The 14,709-nt window shown below is 41.8% G+C and overlaps 1 protein-coding gene across 3 annotated transcripts; it reads left to right on the forward strand.

The window, feature by feature from the left end:
- Positions 1-1,693: 1,693 nt before the first annotated feature.
- LOC104689777 (survival motor neuron protein-like) lies at positions 1,694-6,991 on the forward strand. Of its 3 annotated transcripts, none has more exons than XM_010400086.3 (9): positions 1,694-1,752; positions 1,840-1,911; positions 1,999-2,124; positions 2,402-2,602; positions 2,985-3,125; positions 4,141-4,212; positions 4,733-4,843; positions 5,698-5,783; positions 6,411-6,991. In XM_010400086.3, exons 1-8 carry the CDS (start codon positions 1,714-1,716, stop codon positions 5,752-5,754), a joined length of 819 nt encoding a protein of 272 aa, XP_010398388.2. In that variant the 5' UTR covers positions 1,694-1,713; the 3' UTR covers positions 5,755-5,783; positions 6,411-6,991. The 3 variants fall into 3 exon arrangements, with proteins under 3 accessions (XP_010398388.2, XP_010398389.2, XP_019141757.2); XM_010400087.3 differs by having other exon boundaries at positions 6,805-6,991; XM_019286212.3 differs by lacking the exons at positions 5,698-5,783; positions 6,411-6,991 and having other exon boundaries at positions 4,733-4,936.
- Positions 6,992-14,709: the final 7,718 nt, after the last annotated feature.

Consider the following 14,709-nt stretch of genomic DNA (forward strand, 5'->3'; position numbering starts at 1 on the left):
TTTGAAATGGTTATGGTTAATAATCAGTTGATTTCTAAAAAGTTACCAAGAAGACAAGAAATGGATTATGGAGACATGCAATATAAGAATATAAGTGTAACATAAAGTGTAAGTAATGTTTATAAGAAATGCATATTGTAAGCACTATCACATGCAGTGTAAGTCTGCCTTACAGGAAAATACGCCTCTTGAGTTGCAGACTTTGTTGGTGTACAAAATGGACTCAATCTAGTCCAGATACTTAGAGAAGCTGCAGGCTTGGTGTTAATGAGCTGCAATGTCAGCAGATGTTGACATTGTCATGCCACTAAAATGATTTGAAATTACTGCTTAAGCTTGCCTCAGGAATAAAAGGTAGTGTGACAAATTCAGCCCTTGCTTCACAGGCAGGCTGGAGAATGTTGTGTACTTACCAGCGGAAAACTGTTGAGGAAAGTTCCCTGTCTGACCATCCAGAAGCCAGTCTGGCAGCCACATTCACACCACCTGAGCTGGGTGAAGCCCCTTCACAGCTACCTCCCACACTCACAGTCTGACCAGGACTCCTTACCAGCTCAACCCCACATTTCCCACAGCAGAGTGTCGTACATCCTGATCTTTAATATTATTCAATCTTTGTGCAATAACTTAAAAAGTAACAGCTCCAGCTTGTACCTCTGAGGAGGGAATCCCTGGGCTTTTATATCCTCACAGTCTAAGGGTGGGTCCTTTGCTCCTGCTGTGTCAGTGTCCAATTCCCTGGCTGATGCCACAGGTCCCTGTGCCCTTTGTTTTGCAAAGGGTTTGCAGTTCATGGCCTCTTGCCTTGGGCTCCCACTGCAGCTGCACCCAGAGCTGCCTGCACTGAATGTATTCCTCAGTAACTGCTTTCAATCTCTAGAGACAACCTCTGAAGCCTTTGCTTTTGTAAGCTCTGTTCCATCTAACTGCATTCATTTAGTGGTAACAGGCCCCTGGCACAGCTTGAGGAGAACTGGAAGAAAAATGTATCTCGTGCTGGCACCATAACACCTGCAGTTGGTGAGAAATTAAGCAAATTCACAGAATTGTTAGGGTTGGAAGGGACCTGTGGAGATCATCCAGTCCAACCCCCCTGGCAAGGCAGGCTCACCTAGAGGAATACACCTAGGTGCAGTTTGAATGTCTCCAGAGAGGGGGAGACTCCATGCCTGCTCTGAGCAGCCTGTTTCAGTGCTCTGCTACCCCCAACGCAAAGAAGTCATACTGAGGTGGAACTTCTTGTGTTTTAGTTTATGGCCGGTACTGCTTGTCCTGTTGCTGAGCACCACTGAGAAGAGTGGTGCCATCCTCTGGGTACCTGCCTTTGAGATATTAGTATGTATTGATGATCCCCCCTCAGTCTTCTCCGGCCTGAACCGGCCCAGCTCCCGCAGTCTCTCCTCATAAGAGAGATGCTTCAAGACCCCTCATCATCTTTGTGACCCTTTGCTGGACCCTTTCCAGTAGCTCCTTGTCTTTCCTGTACTGAGGAGCCCAGCACTCAACACAGCAGCAATTCCTTTGCTCGCCTGTCGTTGGCCCGGTCGTGGTTGCCGCTCCGCACCTCGCTAGGGCGGGGCTCCCAAGAGCGTCCGCCCAGGGCATTGCGCGGAGCGCGACGGCGGCGCACCCGGCGGGCCCCGGCAGGGCCGCTCCCTCTTCCGGCAGCGGGGCGGGCCCGGGGCTCGGCGCGTGCGCGGCGGGCGCGCGGCCATGGCGGACGCGGTGCTGTTCCGGCGCGGCACCGGGCAGGTGGGAACGGCGGGGTGGGAGCGGGAGCGGGAGCGGGGCCGGGAACGGGGCCTTGCCGTGGCGCTAAAGGGTGTATGGCCTCCGCAGAGCGACGACTCGGACATCTGGGACGACACGGCCCTCATCAAGGCGTACGACAAGGCGGTGGCCTCCTTCAAGGTAAGGGGTCGGCGCTGCCGTGGCCGGATCGTGGGGCTGAGGCCGCTGGATTGGCATTTATTGGTTTTCTCCTTTCTCTTCCCGAAGAATGCCTTAAAGAATGGGGAGTGCTCGGAGCCTTCAGACAAGCAGGAGCAGCGCCTGGTGATAAAGAGAAAAAACCATAAAAAGATCAGAAATAGAAAGAAGAGCAATACAGCGCCTTTGAAACAGGTCGCCTCACTTGTAAATGCCAGTGGTGCTCGTACTGCATGTTGTACTTCGGTACTCAAAAGTAGCTGCATCTTGACATTAACCTTTTGGGGTGGTGGTGTGGGGAGTGATAACGTTATAAACCTTATTTTTAGGTTACACAGAGGAATTTTAGTAAATACAAAGAAAACACTCTAGGTGGGATCCATCATTTTGGACAAAAAGTAGTTTAGGAAAAGGCACCTTCTGTCCAACCATTGGTGTAGGTATTTACACGCTTCTCTTGCTTCTGTTGCAGTGGAAGGTTGGTGATAGCTGCAATGCGGTTTGGTCTGAGGATGGTAATTTATATCTAGCAACTATTGCCTCCATCAACCAGAAGAGAGGCACATGTGTTGTCACTTACACAGGATATGGAAATCAGGAGGAGCAGAACCTGTCTGATCTACTTCCTCCACCCAGTGATGAAACAGGAAATGGGATGGGACATTCTGGGGAGGTGAGGGACTTTTTCATTCTCTTGTAAAGAAATGGGAAAGTGGGAGAATCTACTTCTTTTAGTATGTCTGGTGGCACTGCTGGTATTCAGAGTGAGAAGCGATGCACAATTCTGTTGTAAACAGACACAAGCTGATGGAGGGAATGAAAGCATCCCTTTACTTCTTGAACTCAGCATGGGAGGAAGGGAGGGGACAACAAGAAATTCACCAGTGAAAGATAACATAGCTAAACTAGTGAGCAGGTGAAGTTATTCCTGGGTAGAACTGGGAGGGCTGGAGAGAGGGAGGATGTGAATGGGACTTTCCAAGCTTTTTCACTCTAAAATTGCATGTTGTAAGCTCCTCTTTAGTGCATTTCATAAAACTGTCTTTGTCTTTTAGAATGAAAACGAGACTCCATATTCAACAGATGAAAGTGAAAAATCTTCCCAGTCACCTCAAAACAAAAACAACTGCACAAAAGGAAGATTTTCGCCTCAAAACTTGCAATTTCCCACACCACCAGCCCCAGGCCTAGGAAGGGTAAGCTCAACCTTAATTGAAATAATTCATGTACCATCGTTAAGCCTGTTATTATTCTGAATCCTGAGACAATATGATGTTATTTATCATTGTCTAGGTTCAATTAACATTTTGAGAATGGATGTACAGATATGCATGTTAAATATCTGTTGGTCTGTCATTTTGTAATAATCTGGCCACAGCATAGTCCTCCTGCAGTGCTGCTGTCTAATGAGGAGAGCCTTCTGCTCCTTAGGTAACACTTGCTTTCCAATTGTCTTGTAACTTAAAAGAGGGGTATTGTTCCCTGGATTCTGGTGCTGTTGTTAATTGACAGTGCTGTTGATGTTTTAAAATTTCACTTTTTCTAGCCAATTGATGTGTTTCACTTCACAGGACATTGAAGGCATTAAAAGTGATGTCCACATGTCGTAGAGCCTCTCAGTTGTAGCTCCTCTCTTGAATTAGGAATGAATGGGGTATTGATACACCCTTCAGTTTTCCTGTTGTGTAGGAGTCTAAGTAACAGTGCAGTGAACTCAGCAGTATGTTTTCTAAATATTACTGTTTGTGCAAGATTTCTTTATAAGATTTTATTTTACCTTTTTCCTTTCGTATCAGTAGATTTGTATCTAAGATCTTTATTTAAAGACATTCACCAGCATAATAGAATTTAGTCAGCTTTTGTCCCATCTGCACAGGATTAGAGAAATTATCTTTTTGCCTGTGTGAATATTTGATCTGTTTCTTCCTGTTGAGAGTGTAACCACTGACTTCCACTTAGGAAAACCCTTTAAAAATAAACCAGAACCCTGTTTCAGCAGTGTTTACCTCAGTGAGATGAGTAATCTTGAGTGGTACTTCTCAAGTTATGGAATGTGCCTTAGAAGTAGCTACTGTCTGTATTTTCATTAAATTGTTGGGGTGTGTTTTCTGTTGTTTAAGATACATGAATTGTTTCATGTAATTCTCCTAAGTAAAATCCTAATACCCCATATTGCCTTTTAATTTGTACTGTTCCACTTTTTCCATGTAGCCTGGATCAAAATTCAAGGCACCTCCATCATTTTTATCTTGCTGGCCCCCACCCTTCCCAGGAGGACCACCAGTAAGTGATGAGAGAATGGGGACGATGTCAGAGATGAGTATTGGTGATCTCAGGTTTTCTCACTGAATGTACTCACTGCCTTTGTTTTTAGAACATGTTTGTACTGTTTGCCTATTTTTTTCACATATTTGTTAACACATTCAGTTCCAAATATCATAGTAATCTAATGTATGAGGTCTGATGTGTACTCATTTCTGTGACAGTGAAGCTGTTGGTAAGAATAACAAGGGGAAAATTATTTAAAGAAACTACACTTTCTAGCAACAGCATTTCACTGAAGAAGATAGTATTTCCCCCTAGTAGCACTTTTTGTGTACAGTTAAGCTACAGGAGTCTTGTTTCTTTCTAGGCTTTGGAAATTACATGTGTTCAGAAAACATCATCTTTGACTCCTTTTCAGAGTACAAATTGAGGATACATTCCTGTTTTTCAGTTTCATGCTCTAATCTTGTAGAATCAGGTGCTCTCTGATCTGGGACATACTATTGAAACACAGACATTTCCTTTGTTGATTTCTTAGTTGATTCCTCCTCCACCACCCATGCGGCCAGACTCTGCTGAGGACGATGAAGCATTGGGGAGCATGCTGATAGCCTGGTACATGAGTGGTTACCACACTGGATATTACCTGGTACGTGCCGCTTTGGTTTTGAAGTGTCTTGGTAATTTTGCTCTGCTGTTGGTGCTCCTGTTTGCAGCAAGAAGTTAGACAGGGAGGGCTGCTTTTTAGGTCTCTTATTCTAAATTGCAATTGCTACATTTAAGGGTGTTTTGTATTGTATAAGTATTGTCATTGAGTAGAATTCACATAAGCCAGCATATACATACATATATATTTAGTTGATGTTCTGGTACTTTGTTCTACTGGAGGGGTCCTATGAGGTACTTTTATAGCCATTTTAAAACTACCAATTCTGTGTTTGTAGACAGGTGGAGTAAATGTTTACTTTTCAATAGTCTTCTATGTGTTTTCTTTTCTTCTATGTATTAGTGGTAGTATCACATTTAAGAGCAGATTTGGCACTTTTGCAGAGATTATTCATCAGTAATTGTTTCATGTCATTATGAAGGTCCAGTAGAAGCTGTCAGCATAGTTGTGAAAATCTGTGACTTGTATTATTGGTTCATATTTTCATCTCTACACTCCTGAAGAAAGAAAATGACACAATGAACTCTTTGCACTGAGGAAGTTGGAAAAGGAGGATTTGGTGCTTCAGATTATATATAATTGTGCATTGCTTTAATTTACTTCCAATTGCACAAGAAGTATATAGTTGAAATTATTCTTCATAGCCTCTGATTATAAAGAAGACATGTAGTTTGGCTTTTATCCTTTTTAAACTGCCCATTCTGATTTCCAAAGAAAGTTAAAAACTATTCATGATTTGTAGAGGACTGAAAAAGATTGTCCAGAAATGTTTTTGTTCTGTGACTAAAGCTTTCCATGTTGGCAAAACCAAGATTTTTCTAAATTGTATCCTGTAGGGTTTAAAACAAAGCCGAATGGAAGCAGCACTGGAGAGACAAACACATGAAAAATAACTGAATATCCACCATTGTTCTGAAGGATTGTAAGTATTGCAGCTTTGTGGTAAATTAAGATACAGTCAAGTTTTGAACTCCCTTCAAAAACCTCTTGGCTTTGGGACTTCCATCCACTCTTACGGCTCTCTGTAAAGACTACTTCTGCCAGTAGTAATCCCTTCTTTGCTTAGCAGCTGTGGAGTTGTATTTTCGTAGCTAGAATGAAGGAAGGTATTCATTGCTCCGATGAGAGTTGTAATTACAGCATCTGTCTACATCAGGATGAACAGTGCAGCTTATTTGAATTATTAATGGTTTGTTGTGGGCTGTTTTGGGAACAAAAGGTTGTAAGCGAAATGCAGTTTTTTCATCTGTGTTTCCTTACACAGATGGGATGGTAGGTTGTAGCTAAACTCTGTTTTCAGGACAAGTCCAGTTTCATAATGTTGAGCAATTCTGTTCTCAGTACTTCAGTACCCATGCTTTTATTTGAAATGCTTTGTTCAGAATTCTCCAATATATTGTTCACTTCCTTATAAAACAAAACTATATTCTCATGGGGAATTGTTTTCTGATTTTCTGTGACAACATGTAATTTTTGTGTAGTTAAGTAATTCTTTGTGTGTTTGAAAACAAAAAGCTCTTTTATACTAATTTTTGCTTCTTTTTTAAAGCCAGGTACAAATCTTTTCCACTGAGAAGTGTTTATCACTTATGCATTGGTGGTTGATGGTGAAGAGCTGCATTTTTTAAGACAATTAGTCATAACATTTTCTTAATACTGAGCTGTCCCTGTTAACAAATAAATAACTTCAGACTGCTACTTAAATGTGCATTGAAATGAGCTATTTCTTAAAGACCTCTAGTCAAATGTATTTTAAAAGCGCTGCAGCAACAAAATACTTTCTACTTCCCTGAGGCAATTTCAAGTCTTCTCACCGCATGATAGATGTAATTCTTTTGACCCCATGTAATAGATTTCTTTTATGTCTCAAGATTTCTTGCATTCCTCAGAATTTTTGTGTGAATGACAGCACCAGAATTATTGATTATGGTATCCTCTTTTAGGAGAGAGCTATGGCAGCAATGTGTGTTACAGTGGCCACTGGCGGCACTGACATGGAAAACTCTACTGTTATAGTAGGAGGGACATCTTACTGGTCTGATCAGAATAATGAAATATGACAGCTGTTTTCAGGAAGGCTATTGTCTTGTTTCAAATGCGTGAATAAAGTTCTACTTTTTAAACTTTGAATTTAGGGATGTAGTTTGTTTTGGGGTAGTTTTTATTTTGAGCTTCCATAGACATCTCTTGGTTGGATGCATGGCTGAAATACAGCAGAAAGTCTTGCTGTGTTGCCATTTTCTGAGTACCATTACTGAAAGCAATTTAGGGAAAGCCCGTGGAAAGGTAAGTATGGACACAGCCCTTTAGGGCTGAATTTTACTTTACAGTTCTACTCTTAATAGAGGCTGTAGCCACAAAACTAGGCAGTAATTTAGTTAAAGCCAGTGGTTTGCTTTTCAGGGAAATACAGGCATGAACTTCACTGCATTCACTTCCTTTTCCTACTGTGGTCAAGTGTCAGAAAATCAGTTTTCCCACAAGTAATTGAGCAAAAAAAGACTTACTCATAACTTACCTAAGCTACTTTGAAGGCTTTTTTTTCTTTGTTGCTAATTGTCATGGGGAAGTAAATTAAGTTTGATTGCAGTGAGGCAAAGCTTCTAAATCATCTTTTCAGATTGGTGAAGAGGCAGAACTGCCCTCTGCTTCAATCAGCTGTGTTGGTGTCTGGTATTGTTACAAAAAGTGGCTTTCATCAGGTTTTAACACTAGTAAAATCTAGCATACACTAATTTTGCTGGAGTTCTGACTTCAGTAAGGGGTTTATGGTTGTTATTTCACAAGTGATTCATATAACTGATTTAATTACAAGCAAAACAATGAATAGAATATTAATAAAAGGATGTACAAGAAAGAGGCAAACTATTCACACACGAGGGCTTGCCAGGCCAAGAGCTCCCAACAACAACTGATCACTACCAGGATATGTGAGCTGGAATGGTCCTTTCTCCCATCCCCAGCAAAGATGTGAGGTGGTATATCTCGGGATCCTAGTCATGCCCTCTCCTGGCTACTGCAAAAATTAACCCTCTCCTGGCTGGAACCAGGACAATGCTTATTTGCAATGGAGGTGTATAATTAATAACACAAGATGAGGAAAAAAACCCCAAACCCTAATTTTCAAACTTCTCTAGGCTTGAAAAATTGGTGAAAGGGGCAAAACCCATTGCCAAGGAATTTTGAACTCTTACACTAGGGATGCTTCATCACGATACTAGACATTTTAAGGGCTTCTGTATCAAGGAGCTAACCCACCATTGCTATTGTCATGGGACCAGACAATTGAGAAACACAGTGATGAAAAGCCACTATTGCTGCTGCTCTGGCTGTGAGCTGATGTGGATAACGGCCAGTTCTTTTTAAGCAGACACGTTATCAAGTATTATAAAGTTTCTGTAACATAATGATTTGCTAACAGGGCTTTCCAAGCCTCTGGAAACCTCCACAGTTTGCTACTTTCACTGCAAAAATAAACAGGCTTCAGTAAGGATTTAAAGATGCTCCAAAGCCATATGAAACATGAACAAATAAGCAGTGAAGCTGAGGTATGGTACATTAAAAATAAAACAAATTTGTTGCTGCTAGGTTGGAAAAAACAGTAGAACTTTGAACTCTACACATTTGAGCTTTGTGATACTCAGACTGAGGAGACTGATAAAGGATATTCTAGCAGGCATATTAATGCCTGGTAGAATAAGATACCAGTGTGTTTACAAGTGTTCATATACCACTCTTACAGAACAAAGCAAACACAACACCCACTTGTGCAGCCACTGGAGGTCAGACATCAGATCAGCTCTGCAGACATCAAGATACCGAGCATAACAATCTCTCTCAGGCCTGAGTGCCATCACATATACTCTCCAGCCTTGCCTTATGGTGAGCCTATTTACAAGATGTGACTCCTGTAATTAAGTCACTATATATACTGAAATGTATGTCAAAAATAAAGGAAGATAATATGACAGACTTGGCATTTGCTTAGAGAAAAAGACGTTTTCCCTGGCCTATGTATAACATGGTAAAGACTATACTAAAAAAGAATTACATTCAAGAATCATTTTGGAAATACACAGTTTTAACAGCTAGGGCATCTAAGCTTATATAACTAGCAACAAAGTTACAAAGCTCCATTTTAAGTCAGTTGATTTTTCCACTGCTTATTTTCCTTGTAATTTCCATTGCTTTGTAGAAGGGGAACTAAGAAGGCATTTCAGTAGAGGTCTTAGCAAAGTTTAGTATATAAGCAGGCTGAACACACTTCAAGAAGCAAGACATATTTTGGGCTGTGTATAAAACAGAAAGAAATAATACCCATTAAAAATGACAATTTGCAACTGAAAAAGTATACAAACAGAAGATTAATTTATCCTGAAGCAGGATTAAAGTCTTTTCTACTCAGACAATTTCGTTTGAAATTCTCTCCTTTAAACTCACCTAACAGACTGTCTTCCTGCAGTTATCCTACAGGATAAATGGGAAGTATCTGAAGTGCTGCAGGTGTAGACACTACTGAACAATCAGGCTGGCTGTAGACTTTTATTCTTTTACCCTGCAGGAAGGATGAGCGCCTTCAGGTTAAGAAAAACAACTAAATTTTATGCCGCAGAGGGATGACCTCTCCTGTTAAAGATTAAACAAGTATATATTTCCTGAATATTGTGCTAATGAGTGACAGCAGCAGATCCAAGTAAAAAAATCCATTAAAATTTAGTTTCTGGGCAATAGGCTACTATCTGCTTTCCTTTCTCAAGTTTGCCCCTGCTGTTGTTCATTTTGTAACTCAATAGCTTATAAAGGTCATCAACAGAAAAGACAAAATACATGTCCAGAGAGCGTGTAGGTCTCATGAGTACTTTAGAGATAGAAGGAATTTTCTGTGTTGACAAACTCAAGGCACCCACAGGAAAGGAAGAGGGGGACGGGGTGGAAATAAACAGTAATCCTCCCTTCTCAAAATGCAATGCTTTTCAACCTTCCCCTGCTCCCTATAAACCTGTTTTTTGCAGGATGACAGTGTTTGGCTTTCAGTGGTGCTGAACACCTCTGATTCCATAGTTGAGGACAGCCATTCATCTCATTCGGCTCTTCCCTCTCAGAAGGACCTGAACACGTGCCCTTCATCACAACTGCTTTGTGAGACCTGATTCAGTGTTAGTCTCCTAGTAACACCAGACAAATAAATGTACAAGTGTCCAGATAAATGCTTTCTCCTTTCCAAAAACATACCCTGCTTGCCACTCTTTGCTCTGGCTTTCACCTCATACAGGGCTAGGGCCATTTCATTTCAATTTCCTTGTTACAGCTTTTGCAAAAGCCATTCTCATTTTTCAGCTGTGTTTCTCTCCTAACTGAAAGCCAAGAGATTTTAACTAGGCACCAGGACTATCTTGAACCTCTGTCCCACCTGCACTGGAAAGTGAATCTTTTACTTGTCCTGTGTTTATGTAACTAACCAGCTCAGTTCAAGCTTGTGTAAAACGCCTGGCTTTAGTAACAGCAGTGGCCTCCGCATGCACTTCTGCAAGCCAGGTTTTAAAAGAGTCTGGTCAGACTCCTCCATCCTCAAAGATGCTCAAGGTGAGATCACCTTTGCAATCAAAGATACTTGATTAGTTGGGAAAGGTTTGGCCTGCTATCACATCTTCCAAAGCAGGGACAGAACTGGATTGCCAACATCTCAGGCTTACAAGAAAACAAAACAAAATCTGGTGCTGAGAATGGATACAGCCACATTTGAACTCCTCTCTCAGAAGGAGTTTAGAAGGTAAGGTCTTTTCTGCACCCCATGTCTCAGTGGGAGGGTCTCCCTAATAAACCTCATCTGAAGCTCCCATTCTGCCCATGACAGAAAGCACCATTCAAAAAACTGAAGCTTTTTTTACAAAGAAAACAAAAGGCTAAAAACCTCTGGCAAATGAAGTGGGTAAAAGAAAATCAGACAGGCTGGGTAAAAAAAAAAAAGTCTGAGAATAGCTAAACTAATCTAAACCTTCTTCCAGTCAGCAGGAACAAAGAGCCAGTGAAGAGAGCTGGAAGAGCCAACTGCTAACCAGGTTGTAAAGGAACCTTTCAAAGGGGACAATACAGTTGCAGAGGACTTGGAAGTGACACTCACTGGAATAATTTTATTAATGTCTCCTGCAGACGAATTCAGGGAGATTTCCATTGTCTAAATCAGAAAAGGGGAGGGCATACATCAGAAAGTAGATCTTTCATGGCTCAGTGGGGAAAACATACTGCCAATTTTTAAAGAGCAGTCTGCACCTCTGGGGGAAAGGAAGAGACATCAGATCTGTAAGCCTGGCATCTGTTACAGACAAATAAGCAGAAAATATATAATTATGTCACTGTAAAAACCCATGGCTGATCCACATCTTAAACAGTGCATTTGAAAGAAGTCCCCTCAGCTCAAAAAAATGCTGTATTAGAACAGAAAAAGGTGCAGGGAACTGCAACAAGAATGATAAAAAATGTAGAACAGTTTTTGCCTGAGGACCAATTGAGTTGCCTTTATTCTTCATTCGGAAGAGAGCATTTATGAAGGATACAGTGCAATGCAAAATGATGAGCAGCATGAAAATAAAATGTATACTCAAGTATCTTGTATACATGAATATACATCAATAAAATGTATATTCAAGTACTGTAAGTAAACTTGTGCCATTTTATAAATCAAACCAACAATCCCTCCCAGTTTTGCTTTCAATTACCTGTAAAAAAAAATCCAGCTCTGGCAGGTAAATCAGGATTGGTTCCTCTGGCACAGAACAGCCATCTACCAAAGGACTGCATCCTGCACGCTCTACCTGTACGTGTACTCTGCTGGGTTTTTCTGAACACATATGCCATAATTTGAAATACTACCCGCACTTTTACCCAGAACAAATTCACAAGGGGAACAGAATTTCTTGTGCTGTTCGCATGGGGTACATCTAACCATCATGGTAAATAAAACTAACCCGCAGCAAAAACACTGCATTACTGGATTGAATAAGAGTGTGAGAAAAAAAGCAGCTGTTGCCATTTCTGTCAAAGACCATGATGAATCATGTATAGGACAAAAAGGACTTTAATCTATTGTACTTATTTCTTATGGTAGGGTTTTAACTCTTCTGCAGTTGTTCATGGACTTCCTGGAATTCTGTCTCCATGTATTTGACAAACTTGTGAAAATCAAAGATTACGTGTGGGAATCAGTGCAAAACAGAAACATTCAGCTCACCTAGCTGTCATTTGTCTCTGCTACAAATCTTCTTTCACATTTTTTTGAAAAAACAAGGAAGACTACTAAATTATATTTTACACATCTTTTAGCTAACATTCATCATCACCTCTCTTTCCTTAATAACATGGTTTCTACAGGTTATAAGAACTTGATTTAGCTAAGAAGAGATAAGGTAACTGTAGAGATGGTATAAACAGGTGTTTATTATTAAATGTGACTAGCCAAATTGAAATTCTGTGAACTCCAATTGACTAGTGCCTTTACAATGACAATAGCAAGTATTCAGAAGGCATTCTGGATCCAGGATCTCCACTCTGGTTTTTTTTTGGTTGGGCTTTTTTTTTTCTGGCTAAAAAAGTCACCTTCCTCTCTCATCCAAATCCCAAGCCAAAAAGTGCTATGATAGTTACAAAAGTCTTCTAGTCCTACTGTATTCTGAAAAATTACTGTGGTGGGTTGACCCTGGCTGGACGATAGGTGCCCACCAAAGCTGCTCTATCACTGCCCTCCTCAGCTGTGCAGGGGAGAGAAAACACAATGAAAGGTTTGTGGGTCAAGGTAAGGACAGGGAAATAATTCTTTACCTATTACTGTTGGGCTAAGCAGACTTGAACAGGGGAAATTAATGTGCTACCAAATTAAAGTAGGTTAATGAGAAATAAAACCAAATCTTAAAACATCTTCCTCCCACCCCTCCCTTCTGTATGGACTTCACTTAAAATTTTCTCTACCTTCATCCCTGCAGCAATGCAGAGAAAAGGGAGCTGTGGTTAATTAATCACACAACCCTGCCGCTTCTGCCCCATCAGGGGAAGGATTCCTCACACTTTTCCCTTACTCCAGTGAGGTGGCTGGTGTGGGGTCTGTAGCTCAGACCCAGGAAGCTGTGACCGGTCTGGAGAGATGGTCCTGTGAGGAACTGTCTTCCCGGGACCCTATGTCTTCCCTCAGCCGTAGCCAGAGTGCCTTTGCAGAGAAGCTATCAGCTCTTAAGTGATTCTCAGCTTGTGATTTCAGCTCTTGCTCTGCAGGGCAATCTCCAGGCCAGACCAGGAGGAGATAGACGAGAGACCCGTGTAGCAGTTCCGCATGGGGCAGCTTTATTAGTCTGTGCCCCGTGAAGGGGAGGCAAGGGACGAGCTCTCTCTGGTCTCATAGGGGCAGAGGGCTAGATCTTACAGGGATACAGTGGCTGGGTGTCAGAGGGTAAAAGCCAATGGGTTAAAAGATCTGCATAGGGTCTCCTAGAGGATTCTGGGTCTGTCTTCTCACCGTAACTGAAAGGTGGTTGTCTTTCCCGGGGAGTTCTGCTGGGAGGTATGCAATCTCCTTATCTCAGCAGACCTCCCTCTGGGGCAGAAGCTGGGCATACCCCACACTCCAGCATGGGGTCCCTAGCATGGGAGACAGTCCTCCATGAATTTCTCCAATGTGGGTCCATCCCAAGGATGGCAGTTCTTAACGAGCTGCTCCGGAGTGGGTCCTGTCCACAGGGTGCAGTCCTTCAGGATCAGGCTGCTCCAGCATGAGCTCCCCACAGGGTTACAAGTGCTGCCAGCACACCAGCTCAGAATGGACTCCTCTCTCCGTGGGGCCACAGGGCCTGCTGCAGTGTGGACTTTCCACAGGGTCACAGCCTCCTTCAGGCATCCACCTGTTCCAATGTGGGGTCCTCTTTTACTCGTATTTTAATGTCTGTATTTTCAGCATTTCCACTCCTGGAAATTAGCTATGAGTGTTATTACAGATGGCAACTTTTAGTCCTACAAAGAAAATGTAAACTGGAAGGAAAGCAAGGGCACTTGCCTTTCTGAAATCCAATCCCTTCCACATGGCAGCACTCTATAGTCTCAAACTTCTTGCCACTGTTGCGTCCTCAACCCCACCACTGGGTGTTTTGGTCTTTTTCTCCCTTCCTTCAGCACTTTAAGTCTGGAACCTTTTATGCAACATCTTCAAGAACTACAAGATTTCTCACAGGCCTCCTAATAACCTCATTGATTGACTGATCTTGTGGCAGATGTAGTAAATAAGGAAATAAACAAGAATTAAGAAGGTTCGAGCTTCCCACAAGCAAGGGAGAGCTAGTGAATCCTGTCAAAGAGAACAGGTGGAAGAAAAACTTCCTCCATGCTGCTTTAAATACACAGGACACAGATTAAAGTCTTTATACACCAGAGAAATAGTAGTGATTTTTCAGGAGCTAGTTTAAACTGTTCTTCCAATGAGAAGGGTAGGAAAGTACAAACTAAATTATTGCTGTGACCACAAGCTGATAATGGAGTATATGGCTGCAACTTCTACACAGTTTTTACTTCCAGAAATAGAGGCTGTGTAGGAGTATGTTATTTTGGTATCTAGCAAGAGAAGAAGGAGGATTTGGAGTGTTCTGACAACCCCCTTTTTCTTCCATTAGAAAATACTGACTGCAAAGATGAAAATATTACCAGAAAACACTGTCTCAAGAGGCTGTCATCAGCATCAGAATATCTAAGAGCCAGATGCTCAGTGCATTAGTTTGGCTTGGAATGGCCTGCTAGACCACAACACTCTATGTCCTTTTTCAGCTAGTTTTTAGGACACCCTTACAGTAGGCACTGCAACCAGCTGACAGCAC

This window comes from Corvus cornix, chromosome Z (genome assembly GCF_000738735.6).
Source record: "Corvus cornix cornix isolate S_Up_H32 chromosome Z, ASM73873v5, whole genome shotgun sequence".
In the NCBI taxonomy this organism is placed as follows: domain Eukaryota; kingdom Metazoa; phylum Chordata; class Aves; order Passeriformes; family Corvidae; genus Corvus; species Corvus cornix.

Bases quoted from the DNA above. Each gene is read 5' to 3' on its own strand.
- LOC104689777 (XM_019286212.3), top strand. From the start codon at position 1,714: ATGGCGGACGCGGTGCTGTTCCGGCGCGGCACCGGGCAG. The intron at 2,125-2,401 runs GTCGCCTCACTT...CTTCTGTTGCAG, and splicing joins ATACAGCGCCTTTGAAACAG to TGGAAGGTTGGTGATAGCTG. The intron at 3,126-4,140 runs GTAAGCTCAACC...TTTTCCATGTAG, and splicing joins CAGCCCCAGGCCTAGGAAGG to CCTGGATCAAAATTCAAGGC.